The sequence below is a fragment of the Phyllopteryx taeniolatus genome, chromosome 8, assembly GCF_024500385.1.
Source record: "Phyllopteryx taeniolatus isolate TA_2022b chromosome 8, UOR_Ptae_1.2, whole genome shotgun sequence".
Lineage (NCBI taxonomy): Eukaryota > Metazoa > Chordata > Actinopteri > Syngnathiformes > Syngnathidae > Phyllopteryx > Phyllopteryx taeniolatus.
The window spans coordinates 23,437,304-23,457,779 of NC_084509.1; the positions used below are offsets into that span (position 1 = coordinate 23,437,304).

At 41.0% G+C, this 20,476-nt stretch overlaps 2 protein-coding genes across 20 annotated transcripts in view; one reads left to right on the forward strand and one right to left on the reverse strand.

Moving 5' to 3' along the window:
- The window catches only part of mecom (MDS1 and EVI1 complex locus), a 143,430-nt gene extending 140,680 nt beyond the window's left edge, over nucleotides 1-2,750 (forward strand). For all 16 annotated transcript variants that reach the window (XM_061781378.1, XM_061781382.1, XM_061781379.1 and 13 more), the window contains one exon: nucleotides 910-2,750. In XM_061781378.1, coding sequence (XP_061637362.1) covers nucleotides 910-1,044 — 135 coding nt within the window. In that variant the 3' untranslated portion in view covers nucleotides 1,045-2,750. The remainder of the gene's footprint in view (nucleotides 1-909) is intronic.
- Nucleotides 2,751-8,357: 5,607 nt separating this feature from the next.
- The window catches only part of megf6 (multiple EGF like domains 6), a 47,235-nt gene continuing 35,116 nt past the window's right edge, over nucleotides 8,358-20,476 (reverse strand). For 3 of the 4 annotated variants that reach the window (XM_061781713.1, XM_061781712.1, XM_061781714.1), the window contains 11 exons: nucleotides 19,860-19,988; nucleotides 18,371-18,499; nucleotides 15,545-15,676; nucleotides 15,190-15,318; nucleotides 13,935-14,060; nucleotides 12,735-12,863; nucleotides 12,358-12,486; nucleotides 12,106-12,234; nucleotides 9,986-10,111; nucleotides 9,777-9,905; nucleotides 8,358-9,601 (listed from right to left, as the gene is read on the reverse strand). In XM_061781713.1, the coding sequence (XP_061637697.1) occupies nucleotides 9,522-9,601; nucleotides 9,777-9,905; nucleotides 9,986-10,111; nucleotides 12,106-12,234; nucleotides 12,358-12,486; nucleotides 12,735-12,863; nucleotides 13,935-14,060; nucleotides 15,190-15,318; nucleotides 15,545-15,676; nucleotides 18,371-18,499; nucleotides 19,860-19,988 (1,367 nt within the window). In that variant the 3' untranslated portion in view covers nucleotides 8,358-9,521. The remainder of the gene's footprint in view (nucleotides 9,602-9,776; nucleotides 9,906-9,985; nucleotides 10,112-12,105; nucleotides 12,235-12,357; nucleotides 12,487-12,734; nucleotides 12,864-13,934; nucleotides 14,061-15,189; nucleotides 15,319-15,544; nucleotides 15,677-18,370; nucleotides 18,500-19,859; nucleotides 19,989-20,476) is intronic. The other variant, XM_061781715.1, reaches the window with a different exon arrangement.

Genomic DNA, 20,476 nt, shown 5'->3' on the forward strand with positions numbered 1-20,476 from the left:
CTGGGAGGCTGGTCAACCTGATTTGTTTGTAATGCACCTTCCCCATAGAAAATAGAATCAATATTTTCAGGGTCAAACTATACAAGCAATTTTAAGCAACATTTTAACATCCCTAAGTGTCATACAGTTGTGAAAATCTAAGTAGAAAAGTTGACCATTGTTAAAGCTTACTTGTGTGTAACTTTAATGACGAGTGACTGACATAGTGACGAATATGCTGAGGGAGATTACTTCATGCGCTTGTAAAGTGGCAGCCAGGCTGCAGATGTATGTACCAGGTCCATTCCCAAGTCTACAGACATCATGGATGTTTGCTCTAAAAAAAAAAAAAAAAAAAAAAAAAAAAGTTGGTTAAGATTAATAGAAACATTTTCAAAATCTCAGATAAGTTGCACCACAAGGTGATGCTTCAAGGTCATAGTTGGAAAAATGTCATGTTTGAGACTAAGGCAGAATGGTACATGATCACAAGTGTCGGCTTTTAGAAAAAATTGTGGATATTTTTCAAATGTAACTAAAATTGTAATCATGGAAATTTCCAAAAGCAACCGTAATATAATTACACATTTTCCCACAGAGTTACTCCCCAATGCTGACAAAATGTTTATCACTGTAGTTATAGTTGCAGCGGTAGAGAACTGCACTGCGTCAAACTGATCGTTGTTCCTAATATTTTGGTCGGCTCATTCAGAAACGGGAGTCAAAATATTGGACACTTCTCTCAGTATGACGCAGAGTAATTCACCACTGGAAACCACGGCAACAATAAAAAAAAAAAAAACATACTTTCAAGTTAATATCTTTGCGACAGTGTGAATGAAAATCGATTGTGGTTTGATTTGTCTTTTTAAAGTTGTGTTTGTGGTGTATGGCAACTCGAATGATGTCCTCATCGCTTCCGCTTCCCAGGCATACGCCATGATGCTGTCTCTGGCTGAAAAGGACTCTCTCCACCCTGCCACCCACACGCCGGCCTCCATGTGGCACAGTCTGGCTCGGGCTGCCGCTGAATCCAATGCCATCCAGTCCCTCAGCCATGTATGATGACGCCCGCTTTTCACCTTTTACGCCCCCGAATTGGGAGCCCATTGCGGCAGCCCTCTTCCTCCATGTCTTTGGAGTGACTGCAAAGCAGAATCACTTCCACCCTTCTGACTGCTGAGTGGAGCGCCTTGTACACACACACACCACACACAAAAAAATAGCAGGGTCCTTGCAGACCCCCAGCCCAGAAAACCTCAACTTCTACAGAGAAAAATATCCCTCTGAGACCTTCAAATGGATTTCCTCGCGTGGCAAACACCCGGATCACACGATTGTGGTGGAAATAGTCAATCTAAAAAGTAATAATAGTGGTATTTATTCTCTTCATTTGCACACCAAAGGCAGCTGGTGGACATGGAAGATGTGCTGACGTATCTTTGATAGACTGCATTCACTGCCCACTTCACACAAAGCAGGGTGAATATTTGGAGTTGCTTGTGTCTGAAGGGCAAATTTGTTTAACTGTAACAAGAACACTGTCTTTAATGACATCATGTATATTCCAACTGTATTGCAATTCAAACCCCTGGGGGTCCACGTGTGTTGCTTGTAAAAATTAAAGTCAAATGCACTTGATGTAATGAAGGGTGGTAGCAACCTTGGTTCAAATGACTCTATATCATAAAAAAGTTCTAATTCAAATAATGATGGTAAAGCTAAATGAAGCCAGTTCCCTATCTGTATTCACAGTGTGTCTGCACAATCATTGCACTGTACACAATTGTCTCTGCACCCCATCCTGCCCGTCTGCGCTATCTGTGAAAGGTTATAAATAGACTGTCATTTTTAGTGGATGAAAAGAAAAACATGTTTTTACTGAGATAAGTAGCCAGTGCTGAAGTTAAATGTTGTTCTGTAAAGGGCATTTGTCTTTTTTTTCCCGCACCATTGAATCCATCCTAGTCAGCCAACAATACCACTAAATAGCCTGAATGCTAGTCGGTAACTACTTCATTCTTGTGTCTTTCATTCATTTTAGACAATCATGATTTTGTTTTATTTTATTTTTTTTGTTTTTTGTTTTTTTGGATATTGTTGGTGTTGTTGGTGTTGTTGTTTGCTGTTGTATGTTGATAATTGTATTTATTTCTTGGCAAACTGTAGTTTGTTTACTGAATAGCACTGGTCCAAGCCCAGGTGATGGCAGACTTTAACTGGGGTTTGTAGATTCCATGTGAGTGCCGGATAGTATTAAACATACAACTCACTCCTTATTATTTTATTGGAACTGGTTGATGAATAGATATTAGTTTGTTTGTTTTTTAATGACAATTTAATGATTCAATTCTATAAAAAAAAAAATAATACATACAATTTAAAAAAGAAAACCGTATATAGGATGAAATCATGAAAAGATAACACAACCCAGGTATCATTTGCTCATAAGCGCATGGTTGGTCTGCTAAGATTTGTGTTGAAATTTTCTACGGTTGTCTGCAAGCTTGTGTGATGTTCAGTTCATGTTAAACCTTTGTGCCAAACTTAAAAAATATATATAAAATAAAACAGACTGCTCTTATGTATTCTTCCGTTTTGAGGGACCACATTTTTTTTTTTTTTTGTCCTTGTTTATAATCAATTTAAAAAATTAATCAGCAAGTTGAGGTACTTTTATTTTAATGCTTTTTACAATGTAACTGTTATGCATTTCAATTCAAATAATGTGGGAGGAACAACTCAATAAAGGACTACAATGTGGATTGACATTTCTCCCTTCCTCTCTTTATTCTTCCACAGACATTTGACTCACTGTTTCATTTGTAGCCTCCCTCACTGCACCCCATGTAGCCCCTTCCCATGCCCGTAATTATGGCACCAACATGGCTTTCTACACATAGGTCAGAGAACCACCTGGCGCTTTCTTCTGGCACTCCCATGGCCTCCAAAGCAAGCCAGAGCTTGAACTCTGCTCTTTTTCCTTATTTTTTTTTTCAGTTTAAATATCCGCGGGCATTGGCTTCCATAGAGGGTCCCGAAGGCCCGAGTGGGCTTGAATGTGGTAGTGGGAGCGGAGGCAGGAATGTGTCCTCTTTATTTGTGTCTGTTTGTGGGGCATGATGGATGAGGTGGGTAGATGTGATGACCCGGCTCATCGCTCAAACGCTCAATAAGAGTCCCATCCCGTGCAGCAGGCCCCCGCGTCCTGCGCCCCCTTTTCTGTCACCGCCGCCAGCCGACGTGGGCGGACATTGCGTTCGGAGGTCTTAGCGGCGCCATTGTCCGCAGGGTAACTCGGGAAGGGGAGGGCGCGCGGGGTCGGGTGAATTGGGCATGACGATCTCGATGTCTGCATGGCGCTGACGCTCCACGTTTACAGTGCTCCTGGTACAATAATGGATGAGGAGTTTTGTTAGGGGCTGTCGTCCACCCCTCAGGGCTTCACGGGGCGTCCACCTTTGATGAGGTCATGGAGGGTCAGGCATTGTTGATGAGGTCGGCGTGGGTCGTACAGCTTTGATGAGGTCAGTTGCAGTGATGGTGCGAGCCAGCTTTATAATGGAGTGGCCGTGACAACGGTCCTGAGTGGGACTTTTGCCACCTGTGCTAACGTTAACCAAATAAAGTCTGTTTGGTTATGTGAAAGTATCCGTCAACAAGCAAAGCCGTCTACATTATCTTGTGGTACTGTGACAATGTTGCGTGCTTGACGTTAGTTATGCTTTCATGGCAGCAATATTTAATATTAAATCTTGCTTGAGGGGAGTTGCTCTTTAGTATCTAAAATTAAAAGCCAAAATGGATGCCAGATCCTATGTGATTTCTCCGAGTCAATCAGTAAAGTAGGGTCATGAAAACAATAGAAACACCTTGGTTCAATACTATCAAAATGTAATTACTTTAAGTGTAATGAGAAATAATTTTCTTTTTCGGTTTCAAAAGTAAAATAAGTACAATCAACTTTAAAAAAAAAAAAACATGAATTCTGTGGTTGGAGTCAAATTTACTGCAATTTGATGTCTTATTTATTTATTTCGATTCTGAATACCTGCGTGTGTGGCACTGGCACATTAATACTGTATTTAACGAATTTGTACACAAATTTGCATGTCAACTTGTATTGCAGTACAAGTTCAACAATGTGTAACAATCGAATTAATGTCTACTGCCCCCAAGTGGCCTCAATTGAGTCTAACAATTCCAAATAGTTATTTTATTTTTTTTAGGGTTCACGTGCTGTTTATTTCATTTTAAACAAATGTGGTAAATAAAGTAAAGTAAAAACCTGTTTCCTGTCATTTTTTTTTGGGGGGGGGGGGGGGGGGGTGAAAATCATGGTTTGTAATATTGGATTCAGAAACCAGGCATTAAACCTCACTTAAATGTGGGAACTCAATGGCTGGAACTTTTGCCACCCCACATTGGCCACATCCCCAGACTGGTGCATATGAAATTGCCTGGTATGCCCCATGTAATTATGTTAGCTACTAATAGAATACACTCCCCCCCCCCCCAAACAAAACTCCACAGCTTCTAAAATGATAAAATTACTGTACCTAAACTGTAATGAATAGTGGTGTGAGAAGAAAAGGAATTTTCATTTACAACAAAAAATGTACTTGAATTGTAAAGTCATTTACAAACCCTGAATTGTTTGTGTTGATGAGGACATGCCACTCTTGTTTCGTTAAGTAACAGCTTCGCACAAATGTGCCATAGTGGCAGTTTTAAGTCTAAGGAAGCACATCAGTCTTGAGCTCCAACATGCTACGCCAATACAATGTATGTTTTCAGACAGGTGGGCACAATGTGGGCAGCCCTGTCTGGGGTTTGAAGCCACTCAGCTAATAGGGCATCTGGCACATCATCATCTCCAAATCCATCACGCGGGCCTCGGTACAGCTCCTGAACAAGCCCCATCCTTCTTTTTTTTCTCCTTCCTTTCTTCTGCCGTTCGCCCAGGCAGTCGTCCCCGCGTGGTATGTAACTAAAATATACATCATGCCCTCCAGAGGGAGGGGGCACCGCAGTTGGCAAGCTCTCACGCTGATTGACTTGGCAAACATGCTGAATAAACACTTTCAGAGCGGGCGGCAATGACCGGCGTTAGCCTGAATGGAGGGAGAGACAGTCGAGGGCACTTGTTGGCACGTAAGGCAAATGTGTATTTGTGTGATGAATATTGTAAATCTTGCATAATACAGTGTAAAGCTGTATTCTCCATCTTCTCTGCTTATTGTCTCCCCTCTACATCCCTCTCTTCACCTGGCAGAAAGCAAATTTGTTGAAGACTGCTGTTCAAAATAAACCTATGTTAAACCCCAAGTAGCATTATTGTTATTGATGGACCCTCAGAGTGATTCCAGGACAACACCTAAACTCAATTCCATGTTTGTACAAGAAAAATCAAAAATTGTTCATTTTACTGGACAACTGCTAGTTACTCAAAAGTTATCTATACTGCCATTAAAAAGGTTGGGGTCCCTTAGAAACATTCATAAAGTACACATATTTTTTTTCAGTAACGATAATATTCCATAGCAGTACATTGATAGTGGTGAAAAAAAGTGCTTTTCCTAAAAAAAAGAGGACATTTTTAATTCACCCCCAAACTTGTTAACGATAGCGTATATAGTATATGCAAATGTGTTTTTTCAATGAAAACATTAAACTGTCTGCATAGATGACCCCAAACTTTTAGATTGTTGTGTTAAGTTTTTAAAAAAAACACGCACAAGAATATCTTTTGGAAAAGGCAAACACACATCGACTACATCACATACAGTACACTCTTAAGGTTAAGTACATGATTACATAAATACTGAGTGTGGGAGACTTGTTTCATACACATCTTTTTTTGCCAGCTTGACATTAAAAATAAAAAACAATTTAAAAACTTGTTTTTTGAGGGAACGGCCAAACAAATGGTGCACGATCTCCCTCACTCTCTTATCTTGGCCGTCAGCTCCGTCAGCTGGAGTTTAAACACTCTGGCCTTTTGGGATATCTGGTTCAGCGCAGAGGGTTAGAAATGATCTCTGGGACGTGAGGTGAAGGCTGTAAAAGTGATAGAATCTCCATGCAAAAAGTGGTGTATGCCTAATTACAACCAAAAAGTACCCATGATTTGATCTGACCATTTATGGGCTATTTCATTTGTTTGTTTGCCTTTTTCTGTACCCCCTTGGCTAGGCAGACTCCATATGACACTAAACAATTTGCAAATGCCCTCTAGCACAATTACCTTACTTGGCAGTTTTAATTTGCTCTGAGTTTTTAGATCATTGAAAGGATAAGTGAAGCGAAACCACTGCTCCACAATTGCACATCACATCTACGAAGAGCACTGATGCATGTACAGTACTGTGTGAAAAAGTCCGAGAGCATCACGAGCTTTGTTGTTTTAAATACCTTTTCACAGGAGTCATTTTAACATTTAAAAAAAAATAAAGAGGACATGTACAGTGAGCAGCTTTATTAAAAAAATAAAATAAAAAATAAATTGATTCGATGAAAATCCTTTGCGTCAGTCGGTAGACATCGTCAAATTCTGAGTTTATACTTGGAGATGCTCTTGCAGCCCTTCACTAGTCACGTTCATGTGTGTGTTCATATGTGGGCTGCTTTGCTGTCTTCAGGATGTCCTCAGTAAGCAAAAAAATCTTGAGATCAGGTTGGCTTGACTACAGAACAATATAGAATTTATTTGACTACAGTTATTTGACTAAAGTTTTGAGATGCTTTCATTGTCATACCATTTTTTTAATTTCATTGACGGTGGACGACTGGTTAACACATCTGCCTCACAGTTCTGGGGACCGGGGTTCAAATCCCGGTCCCGCCTGTGTGGAGTTTGCATGTTCTCCCCGTGCCTGGGTGGGTTTTCTCCAGGCACTCCGGTTTCCTCCCTCATCCCAAGAACATGCGTGGTTGGTTGATTGAAGACTCTAAATTGCCCGTAGGTGTGAATGTGAGTGCGAGTGGTTGTTTGTTTCTATGTGCCCTGCGATTGGCTGGCGACCGGTTCAGGGTGTACCCCGCCTCCCGCCCGAAGATAGCTGCGATAGGCTCCAGCAGCCCGCGACCCGAGTGAGGAGAAGCGGTAAAGAAAATGGATGGATGGATGGATGAATGTGAGCAGAATACTGTCACCTGATACCTCACATTTCATCTGGTTACATCTGCCAGCCAAACATGCCCATGTCAAAGTCTGACATTTCTGTCATGACAGACAGCCAGTATGTCAGCCAATCACATTCTACTAGCCACAGTGATACATGCGGGATGATGATGATGCAATCATTGTCAACGTGTCAGACAGTCATCTGTGCAAGACGCAACATCGCTAGCCTGTGAATTCAGAAAATTTGCCTGATCAAGTTTGTATGAGTTTCCCCGTTTCTGCTCTCTGTGAATCCTGTATTAAGACAACAGTGAAATTTGACCTTTTCCTGACCTCTTATCTGTGGATTACGGAACATTGCATCACTTTAGCCCAAGGAAAAATTGCCTATCTTCAAAGGCTGACCCTCTCGACTGTGAAATGAACTGCTGTTCTGTATCCTGGTTTTGAATTGACCTGTCACAGTTAATCTTAGATGATTAAAATCCTTTCTACCTTTTCCAGTGCACTTGGGTCCTTCACCACAGCCGCCTCGTGTGAGCCCATGCCATAACACGGTTACACCATGTTTGATTTCAATGGTCAAATCAGTCACACGATTTCAAGCCAATAGAATATTATTTTTCATTCATTGGAGAAAAAAGTGAAGGAAGTAAGACTCACTAACCACTGAAACTTCTTAAAATAAAGCTGAAAGTCTACACTTCAATCACATCTCAACTGTCTTATTACACTTATGGACCTACAGTAAAGTATAGTGGTCCACAGAACTGTATATGCAGTCTTTAAAGTTTAGTTTGGATAGCCGGACTATATGGAGATCTGATACAGTGATACAGTGGCCACCCAGAGTTTACTGGATGGATGGCCTTTCTGTGCCTGTTTGACTGGAAACAGGTGTGTGTCATCTGAAGATGAAGGCCTCACCCATAAACATTATTGGAGTACATCTGCAGCCTGTCACAACACAGGCTGAGCTGGAGCAGCCCCCCGTCCATCCATCACCAACACCAGAGTGAGGATGGGTGGTGATTTCAGTCCGCCACTACTGGCTTGTTCCCCCATCTGTCACCCTGGGGATGCTGGGATGCGTGCACATTGGGCTCAGGCACCTGCCTGCCTCCTCCAGACCGTAACCACCTTTGGCCGACAGCAAAGGAAATGCTCCAGTGCACTTGAAAAATGTCTTATCTCTTCTTTTTCTTGCAAATCCATTGCACACAACGCCGCGTTCCAATGCACACGATTGATAGATACTTCAAAACATTATTTTTATTATTTGGTCCGTGGAACGACATGTCACTGTCGATGAGACATACCACTCAGGACATAAATTGCAACTGGAAGACACACTCAAGTCTAATGAATACATTTTGTACAAAGACAATGTAGCACCACCAAGTGCCAGCAGGGAAAGAAAACAGAACACTCTGGTACAAGTCACCAATGATACACAAATGCATTTTCTTGTTCAAATATTTTTGCTGCAGGCGGTTCTAAACAAATATTTACACCAGTCAATTCTATAATTTACAATAAACTCTGGAAAATCTGCTTACTCAATTAGCACATGAGCTAGAAGGGCGACGCATGCACGTTTTGCATCTACCACACAGTTACTACAACGAGGAAGCCTCTGTGTGTTCAGAACGCCAACAGTTCAATTTAGAAATTCAAAACAATGACAACAAATGAATAAAGGTATCCTAAATATGACAACAGATGTAAAAGGTAGTGTTTTCTTAAGTGAGGGCAAAGATAATCCCCTAATCTAAGGCAATCAGATACTGGCTATAATATTTTTAAAACAAACATATAATACAACAGTATAACACAGAAAAATAAGTCCGCCAAATAGATGCATATATGCAAATTGTAATACAGTATACACATTTGCCCCTTCATATATACAGTACATGTATTGTGTATTACTCTCGTGTACTTAAATAATGAAACCAAAATACTAGAAACACCTCAGCATGATGCGGTGCAATTTTATACCACAACAGATTACTAAATGGATATGCAATAAGACAAAACTTGGCAATTAACTTGTGTTTGTCAAATGTGTACATGTCTGCTACGGCTCTGAGCTCCATTCTGACTCCGTGGCAAATGTGCTGAAATAAATACATCATGCACACAGTTGCGGGGAGCCGATCGCAGCTGATTGGGCGAAAGGAGGGCTCCGCCCTGGGCAGATGGTCAGTCAATCAACGGGTTTCAAAATGTATTCATTCAATGACTTTATACTTCGATTGTGCACACAGTAAGCGATTCCCCTTTATAACAGCGTATCAAGATAAACAGAGTCCTTTTAAAGGTTACAATTTGCGGTTCTCTGAGGCCGGCTCACGGGTCAAGTTTATCAGTGGATCGTCTTGAGCTCCAGGCTCTTGTGTTGTAATGCTGGCGTTTATACACTTTGACTGGCCGCGCTTCTCTTTCTCCGGGACACGGAAAGGTTCGGCTGTCCTTGTGTTCGGTGAAGCAACGCTGAAAGGGAAATAAGAAATCTGCACAAGTTGAAGATCAGAAGCAAATGTTCTGGTGAGCTCGTCTGTGACGATGTAAAAGGAAGACAGACTCAAGTCTGACTCCATGCTGGGTGCACATTAAAATAACTGTCAGGAGTGACACGCAGCTATTGAAAGAGGGTCATGTGTGCTACCTTCACCACAGGTGGGGCCCAGCCAGGTGAGTGGGCAACGGCAGCGTCCAGTCACCCCGTCACAGCGGGCCTCGTGAGAACACTGGCAAGACAGAGAGCAGTCTGGTCCGAATTGGTCCCCACTGCACTCTGACACAAGACAAGAAAAGACAGAAAGATGGATAAAAGATGTCCGCGACTGTATGTGTTATGAGTCAAAGCAAAGCTACCTTTTTCACACCTCTGTCCCGTCCTTCCGGGAGAACAGAGGCAACGTCCAGTGGATGGGTCACATGAGCCACCTGAACAGTCACATGATCTTTCACACTTAGAGCCAAACTTGCCGGCTTCACATCCTGGGAAGCAAAATAAACGAAGATAAATAATACATTTTTAAAAAGCTCTTCATTTCTTCAGACCTGAGAGAATGTCTTTACCCACACACACACACACACACAGTTGTTAATAAATTGATATGTTACATTTGATTGTTTTCCTATTAACAATGGTTGACTTTTTATACTTGTGATAGTTAACATTTTTGTTTTGTTTTTATGCTATACTAGTAACAATGCTCAACATCAATTTATATTAGTACGACTGTTATGTCTGTCAAATTCATATTGTTTTGGTTTAATTTCACCATTCACATTGTTAATAAAGTTTTTATTATGGCGACAGCAAAACGGAGGTTGACAAACTTTCGAGAACAGATGGCACTTGGAGGTTTCACTGTAAAGGCCAACACCAGAAAGTGGAAAAGTAGTAGTAGTAGTGTAGTCCACAAATGTATAATCTTAAAAAACAAAAATTATTATTGTTCTTGTTTTTTACTCGCATCAGGCAATACAAGTACACATTTTGTTACTCAAAAACATACACACAGGTAGAGCCAGAAATGTTTCAGTGCTGGTTGTCCCCCCTGCTGTGACTGAAGTGGCCATTTAAGCGCTCGCACCGTGTGTGACATCCTAGCAAGCAGGCAGGAGGGCACAAAGATGGAAGAGGAATGCATTACGCAGTGGGGAAACACATGTCTGTCATCAAATAACCAGTTCCTCTGCTCTCCCACCTTCCTTCAGGCCTGTCTGTCTCTCCCGACAGAACAAGCCCACAGACATTTTCGACCTGTTCTATTCACGCATGCTCACGTCTGTCCATGTCGGCGTTAGGAATCCCGGTGGCCGTATACTGTTTCTTGCAGCAAACAAAATTCACAAAAAAAATGAGAATCAGATAAGCGCGCACACACACATGCGCGCAAGCATGCATGCACACACACAAACATCCTTTTTTTCTGAACATGTCTGAAAAGGTGTAAAGAAGCATACGATTTGTTTTTATGATTCCTAAACCACTTTAATAGTTACCAGCTGGTTTTTCTAAATACCTAACAGAACAACAATAACATAAAACAAGCATTTAGCTATTTATAGTTTGTATTTTTGAATATTACCAGGGACTCTTTCTTATTACTTTATACATTATTTGGGCTGTTTTAAAGTGAATCAGATGAGTAAAATTTAATGTGTAGAAATGTTGTTATTGGTGTGATCTCTATATCCGTCATTATGAACTATTCATATTGCTTTTGGGGCGGGATATACTGTCGGTAGTGACAGCAGTGCTCTTTGTTTTGTACACGGTACTGTATATCGCTTATGTGATTAATTTATCATCTGTTACTACAAACTGAAACATTATTTTATTTCGTTTAACTTACTTCTCCCCAGAGCAAAAAACATTGTCATGTGCACTAATTGTAATAATTTTGTACAATAGCAGCAGTTGCCGTTTGCATCGGAGAGGAAATTATTCTCAGGGTAGACGTACTGTAAATCATTTTCTAAGTCCAGTTAAAATGGGTTTGCTGTTGAATTTTTATCAGTTCCATATCGAACACTGACGTTAACGGACATTCCCGTCACCAAATAAAATGTAAAAGAACATATTCTTGCAGCCTGTGTTATGGTAATGAATTGTGAACCACCTGATTTGAGTTTTCATACATTGATTGATCAACTTTAATGATTGAGTTCCCGTAGGGTGTTCAAAGTAGCGCAAAAGCAAAACTGGAAGTCACTTGACAGGTATGCGCTGTAGTTAGAATACAATATTGTTTGTACAATTTTTGTAATTATCCAAATTATGATTGTCTGACCTTGGGGGATTTACATCAGGGGATGTTGCCAATTTTGGTCCACTGTGTGCCTGTGAAGCCCTTTGAGAGTCTCTCATGATTAAGGGCTATACAAATTCATTCCATTTAAAACACGGAGCATCCATTTTATTGATGCATATGTATCACTCAATGTTATAATGCTCATTGGACATTCAAATAAGTACTCACGGCTTTGGCACTGAGGCCCATCGTAGCCTGGTAGGCACGCACATTGTCCCGTCTCGTGATCGCAGGTCTGCCCAGACTTACAGTCGCAAGTAAGGCCACAATTCACACCAAAATATCCAAGAGGGCATCCTAGAAATAGAAAATATTATATATAGTTTTACCTAAAATAAAAACAATTTTCAGGGTTTAGCTGAGAAAATAATGAGAATGATAATGGGGGGAAAAAAAACACACAAAGGTGTGTTTGCATACTATGTTGACAGGAGTGGCCGTAGTACCCAGCTGTACAGTTGCAGCTGCCAATAAAGCGGTCACATGTCCCACCATTGAGGCAAGGACAGTCTTGGGAACAATTAACACCGTATTTTCCCTGTGAACAGGCTACACACAAAATGGATGACAAAAACCGTTAGTGGTATTCATTCAAATATTTGTTACCAGTGGTATTATGTACATACAATTCATGGACAATCAACACATGAAAATTGACACTCTGAAGGCAATTACTGTGCCTTATGCCAGTTTACATTTTGAGTTCAAGTGGTTCTGTGTTTGGAGTAGAATGATATACTATCAGGAAAGGAAGATAATCATGTTTTAATTGGTGTCAAATCTACTGTAACCCTAACCTGTATCACAGTCCGGTCCGGTCCAGCCAAGGCCACATGTGCATTTACCATCTATAGGATCACACTGACCACCATTTTGACATCTGCGTGTGTATCGGCACTGCAGGCCATAACGCCCCCTGGGACAGACTGGAGAAATATTGACAATGCATCAGGACATTGCAACAGCAATCAGAAAAACATCAGAGCCATGTAACAGGACACCAACGTTCAGTCATTCCGAACAAGCCCACCCAAAGAAACAGAACATTTAGAAGACGGAACGTTGCAACATTAATTACAACCGTGTCAGAACAATGCAATAACGACAATGGCACTCTGTAGAGTGCAGAACAAGCCTGAGCATGTCTATAGGATTCATTTGATCAAGAATAGCCTAACGTGCTGGGCGATATTGTTCCAACATTGTGTGTTCTGTGTGCTCTGTCCGTTGACCAACTAACTAAAAGCAATCAGCAATTGACTGCTTGCCTTGCATGACAATGTACTGAAAAGCAGAGAGAACATGAAGCCCTTCTGTAAGCACTCAAAGACAAAACGTTCATGTTTATTTAATCAACAGGTCATTAAAGACAGGCAAAGTAGTCCAATTTGGCACTGATATAAAGAATAATCATGTTTCTCTGGGCAATTTAGTTTAGGAAAACAACAAGCACGATGTCTTTGATTTCCCTGTGTATTTATTTGCTTTCCTTGCCAAATCCAGTGACATGGAACACAGAAAACGAGCTATAGGTCTTTGTAGACATTTAACAAGAGACATTTCAGAGTCGGTGAATACACATACAGTACGTGTAAGGGGATAAAGAAGCGAGTACAGAGTGCATCATGGGCTGGAAACCCCCTCACATTTGCTCAAATGCTGATAAACCAGATTGGCTTCTGCTTCCCAGGAAAGCAGTCTGTGACCATTAGACGCCCAACACTAGATAGAATGTGTTACTTTAAGCGTATATTTACTCAAGAAACTGATCAAATGTCCAAGTTCAAGGCTCAACACAAATGCTATGCGTTAGCAATTTACTGTGAGGTAAACACTCAGCCTTAAAACATTTTTACTTTTAAAATGTAACTAATTCAGTTCCCTCTTAGGTCTATATACTGACTTGCCTTTTGGATGTAAAATAAAGTACAAAAAAAGTAGAGTGAAAAGTCATCATTTAAAAAGTCTGTTTTGTCATCAGTGATGGCTTTCAGTACCTTGACAGGATTGCCCCATTGTCCCAATTGCACAAATACATCTTCCATTTGTTGGGTGGCACTGACCGCCTTCCCCACAAGAACACACCTTAGCACAGTCTTTGCCATAGTATCCACTCGGGCAGTCTGCAGGGGGGGAAATGAGGAATTAGTCAGTATAGTCATCATCCCCAACAATTTATTATCATTTGATATTTTTGGAGCACAGAAGGGCTGGCAATGTTATAAGTTCGTTTACGCTTTGTTTGTGAGTCTGTATGTTCTCTTTGTACCGGTGTGAATGCGATTTGGGTGCTCAGGCTACTTTCCACAGACATGGTTAACCCCCCTCTACGGCTTATTTTAAATCGTTCTGGTTTTTTTTAGATTATGCAAGAAGGCGGTTAATAACTGGTACAATAATGATAACAAAAATAACAATTATTGATGAAATGACATGTCTGTGCGTGGCGTAACGTGCAAAGAGGCCGGTTAGACCGGGTGTTGGTAATTTCGTGGACCGGCTTACTGAAGCAAATTTAAAAGAGGGACGTCTGCGCTGGTGTGGGCGTGTTCACAGCCGACTTCAATTCTGTACAATCAAAGCAGCACCTCTCATTCCCTTTCAATCCAGCGCGCAAGTGACACAGCAAAGAAGAAAAGGCTAACTCGAAGCGCGCAAAGTACGTTTTGAAGGAACTGCAAGCAGACCTCCATGGGCAAATAATGTAAAGTTGGCTTGGGAGGAGATCACAAATCTCCGCCGTGAAGAGGGTACTTGGAGACCGCCCCATACTTTGATCATTCCTGTGCGTGTCCCCCCCATAGCTGTTCCGCGTGAGTCATTTTTGCAATGACTCACAGGGTTTCAATGCACGCTGTTCACATATTTATGAATGAAATGCGACCACGTCGGTGGATTTCACGTATCTGTCAATCAAATTCACCAAAATCGCATTAGACCAGCTGCGCCAAAAGTTAGCCGTGGTCTCTGAAGGCATAAGTTTAGATGGACTTTCTCACACCAAATTCTCACTCCACCAGGGGCATCTCCAAGGGCACGCCCTCGCTACGCCGATACGCCCAGCTACCAAACTGGCAAGCTTTGTGCTTGCACAACAATCAGGATGCACCAGGTTTTGCCCTTACCTCACGCACTAAAGCTCCCCCACAGAACAGCATAAGCGGTACAGAGGATGGATGGATGGATGGATGGATGGATGGATGAATGGTTAGATAAAGAAAAGAAAGGAAGGTGTTGAAGTTACAAACGTACGTGAGCTGCAGTCCGCTCCAATGAAACCTGGAGGACAGTGGCAAGTCCCCGTCCTGAAATCGCAGCGACCACCATTGAGACAACTGCATCGAGACTTGCAATTTGGTCCATAGGAGCCTGGGCGACATCCTAAAGAGATATAGCCCAAAAGAATACGTGGAAGGAAACATATCAAGTATGGTGTGGTGACTAATGTAAAATGAGGTGAGCCAAATGAATGGTTAAAAATATGGCCTGTGACTGAACGGCCCTAGGTTTGATTCTCCCAATGCCTGGACATATGAAACTAAGGAATCCTTGAGAATTATATTTCAGTATTCAAGAAGGAATAAATTGGTCTTAAAAGTGTACTCACGTAACGCACAGCTTGTCCCATAGTAACCAGGTAAACAACTACAGTTCCCCGTAACTGGATGGCACTGCACATGGTCTCCTGAACACTGACAGAGCTGACTACAGTTGTTCCCAAACGTGCCAGCTGGACAAGCTAACATAAAAGAACAAAAATATATCACTATTGAGCAAAGACTCAAGAGGAACACAATTTCTATTTGAAATGAAAACATGTTCGGATTCATTACAATATACAAAAAGTTTACACACCCCTGTTCACATTTAGCTTCAGAGGCATTAGGTAAATATAGGCACATGCTAAGGGTGACATGGCCTCCTGGGGGAGCCGCAAAATTGGGGAGTTAAAAAAAAAAAATATACCTTCAATACAATTATATTAAAACTAGTTCAAACTAGTCAAACTTGACTTGCTCTGCAAAAAAAAAAAAAAAATGACTTGACTTGTTATGACTTAATACTTGACTTGACACTTGCACATGTGACTTGAGCCCATCATACCAAGATACATCATTTCAAAACAACTTTTTCTCATTAATGTGACCTATAACCAGTACAACATGCACGTTAGCATGCACGCATGCTAAGAACAGGGGTCGTTGCTGTGTTCATAATGAACCATTCACATTCAAACTCATGTTGAATTAGAGTCAGCAGCATGTCCTAACCCTAACCTTGCCGAAAAGCTCAATCTTGTTTTAAATTATTATTTATTTATTTTTAAGATATAGTACTTGAAAATTCCCAAATGCATGTGGGAAATGTGTTGTGGTCAAATGATACAAAGGATGAACTTTTTTGGGCCACTAGTCAATAATTGTTGAACAGGTTATTTACTTTAATGGTGGAAAGAGTTTTGAAATGATTTATTGAAATGATCAAATTTTTTTATACCACAATAACCTGTGATTTGAACAGGGTTTTTTTAGACTTTTTATACAACAGTACAACAGTAGACGCACTTCTGCAGCCCAAACCACAAGTAATAAAAAGTGTAAATCACATTTTAGGCGATGCATTCAAATGAAAAAGTTGTGTGGAGCATTAAAGGCTTGCGGACTGCGCTACTACAGACGTTGCCCTATCTTTGTTGCATTTTCTAAATGTCCAGCGCAGATGCACATACGACATAAACAAAAAACAAAACATTCAACCTCAACATCAATCAATGTTAGAAAAAGATTTGCAAATCAATGCATTCTGTTTTTATTTATGTTTTACACAATGTCCCAACTTCATTGGCGTCTCCTTTTCCTGCCTCACTGTACTGCCTGAACCGACACGGACTTTTACTGTCGACCCGTCACAAAACTCATCAACATTCTCTGTTGCCCAAACCCAGATGGGGAACACTTGGTAACATTTTTTCACACACCCTTTCTCCATGCAAGCATTTGTGCTTGTAACAAGAATGAACGCAATCCTCCGACCATCAGTCATAGTGCACGAATCTGTGAACCAAACACATTTGCGGGTGAGATCGCCAGTCAGGCAGCAGCAGGCGGCGTGGGGAACAGATAAGAAAAGACTCCAGACTAAAGAGGCAATTACGGAGCTGTCATTATGCATGTCTGCCTTCCAAAAGCTCTTATCCGCTGCCGAGGAGACAAAAACAATGCCTTCTGTTTTACTTGGCAACTGGTGTGTAACATTTATCAGATGTCTGGGGAGCGTGTGAGGAAAGGAAAGGAGCTGAGGTGGTGCTGGGGGTGGGCTGCTACGTAAATGCGACGGACCACACGATGAAACGTTACATACAATAATGGAACTGTGAGCGTTTGCTGCTGGTGTTGGCAAGGAATACCTTTTCCAGGACGATAAAGTCAAAACAAATTTGCTAATATTGCAATAATGATACTGTGCATACTTTGGTATATACATTATGTAAGTAGATACATATGCATTGTGGTGATATTATTTCTGACAACTATACGGAGTTTGTGCACAGTAAAATAGGGAGAAAACTTTCAAGGGGGAAAGGCAGTCAAGTTGTCGCCTTATCACTTAGAGAGAATAGTTCTCAAAGAATGAACTATCTTTCTTTGGCAATCTTCACTTGGAGGCCGCAGGGATACATGTCGTCAAAATATCAAATCTCAGTATCAAGTTGTTTGAAACACTACAAAATGAAGAGAATAGCGGTTTGAAAGAAATCAGTACAATTTCATGGGTCGCATATTAGAATTGAGGTTTTAAATGTCGGTACGTGCTTCTGATAGTGTTTTGTTTTTTTTGTTTGTTTTTTTTGTCAGAAGGCCTTGCTAAAAACACATTTTGTACAACGGCTCGTCACTACGGCGAAATTCTCGAGTGTACGGTTGATGCTCGACGCTTGACTTTTACATCACTGGGAACTTTTGGGGCTTTAGACAAGGTATAAACATTTGCCTTGGAATCCAGTAATCATCCCTCCGGATTACATTTTGCAGATCTGACCTTGAGGAAACAGTATTGACGCTTACTGTAACCTAATTTCTCCAAGTGTGGTAGAAGGTTTACTTTGCCTGACTGACCACTTCCCATTGAAACCTCACGAGAGAATTTTTCTTCACATTATTTTTGGCATTAAGCTTGTTTTGTAAAAATACATTTGTCTCGTCATTCTTGCTTTTCTCACAGTCGGGCCCCGTGAGTCCAGCAGGGCATCCGCAGATCCCTGTTCTCGTGATGACATGACACGCCGGCTTGGCACTGACATCGCCGGGCACATGAGGCGCCAAAGAACCCCAAGAGACAAGCTGGGAGTTCACATGCATGCAATCACACAGTTGACACGTAACTAAATGTGTCTTCATTCATATTCGATTCCCTCGGTGTTTTCCACACTTACGTTTGTCACACTTGGCTCCTCTCCAACCGGGCTCACATTGGCAGTGGCCCGTCACATGGTGGCAACTCGAGCTATGGACACAGTCACACTTCTGCTCGCAGCCCTCACCAAACAATCCGCTGGAACAAGCTTCAAGAACGAAACAGACGCAGTCGTTTACATTCAGAATGCGAGAGCGCTTTGTCAAGTTTATTTTATGCTTACTTAGTCAGTGCCTATTGCAAAAATTGCTTTGACATCGACGGTTTTATAATCCCATCCAAAAAAAGCACAAGTTTACAATGCCGCCATGTGCTAGAAATGAATAATAGATTCTAAATGAGAGAGACTATGCTGATGGGTGATGCATGAGCACACTCATGCTGGAACTACAGTGGAAAAAAAAGGCCTTTGAATGTAACTCAGTTCCAACATGTATATCGTTTGCACATGATTCAAACATGGAACTAACATTTTACTTTTTTTAGTGTAAATATGAAAATGTCTTCTATACACACTGTTATAGTGGTATTAATTAAATAATATACACATTATCAATCCTCAAGGAATTTCCAGATGCTTATTATTGTAGTACTTGTAATGTTTTCATACTACATGAAGAATCAGGATCTGGAATTAATCTTTCTTGAGCTTTTAACTGACTTTTAATTAATATTTAGACATTTATTTATCTACTCATTTGCATTTATTAGGGTATTTTATTGTGTTCTTTTGTTCTTTTTTTATCTCTGTGAAGCACTTTGAGATGCATTTTTTTATGTATGAAAAGTGCGATAAAATTGAAATTTGATTGATTGATTGATTGATTGTGCCCATGGACAAAGTTCAATAAAAACTGTATTTCACATACTTGACTCACTGACGACCACAATACAGCACTCATTTGTTTGTGTATGATGTCTATTTCTTTTCCTTTGAGCAACTAACTTGATATGGATGAATGATATAATAATATACTGTAGCTAGGACACAGCCACTTTTGTGCATACAAAAACAACGTAGCTCATTTCATAATTCTCAGTAGAAGCTGCCACTGCTATTTGAAGTCACGTACAGCTAAATCTATTTGTCCCAAAAGAGACAAGGAATTCTGAGTGGCATTTCACTGCACTTTTTGGAGATTTAAACTCCCAGTTTGGGACCAGAAATTTTGATTTTTGTTAAACAATAATAATAATAATAATAATAATGAACATTTATTTATTTTTTTTAAACTTGGGAAGCGCATATAAAGCAACAAAAATAGTCTTGAGACATTTCGTTTGTTCATCACTGTACTTTCTCAGTCAGAGCAGACCTAAATTAAACCGTGTATGGTCCAGGGTGTGTGCCTCCTTTCTCTAAACTTACCCTACCCCCAAAATGTTATTGCTAATGTCTCATTCTCGGGATAATTGCTCACAAACACATCTCAGTTGTGCTTAAGGAGAGGATGTTCAGCAATGAGGACCTCCCTCACACCCCATTTTAATGATGTGGCTTACATTACCCAGAATGCAGTGAGGTCCTGCCCAGCCAGCGGTGCATTGGCAGGCTCCTGTGATGTGGTGGCATCGGGCACCATTCTGGCACTCACACATCTGGCCACAGTCGAGACCGTAAAAGCCGTCCGGGCACACTGCGGGTCGAGATTAAACATCCGAATGGTTAGAATTGGGAACGTCACCCAAAAAAAAAAAAAATTATAATAATATATATATTTTTTTTAAATCTCTCATTCCCCTTGTCTCATTCAGTTCTTTTTCTTCTACTTGTCTTCGCTGTCTGACCACCAAGTGAATATGGCAATATCAAATTGCAGCATTAATTTATAGAGCATCTGCGTTCATTAAGTGAGTTCATCTCGCACACGTGTGGTGGATCTGGTGACACATCAAAGTCGGCAGCAGCTCGGAGGCCGTTCCCTTTTTGTGGTAGGAGAGACCATAATTCGAGCACCTGCTGGGTCCGTAGGCCCCACCAACGCACAACTAAACAGAACCAGGTTACTGCGCCTACTCGCACCGACATGACAGTCTGTGGCTTGGTGGAAGCGTCTGTTTCTCATTGTCAAACCAAGAGAAAGAATTGTTCAAGAGTGTCGTTGGGTCGACACAGACTATGTTT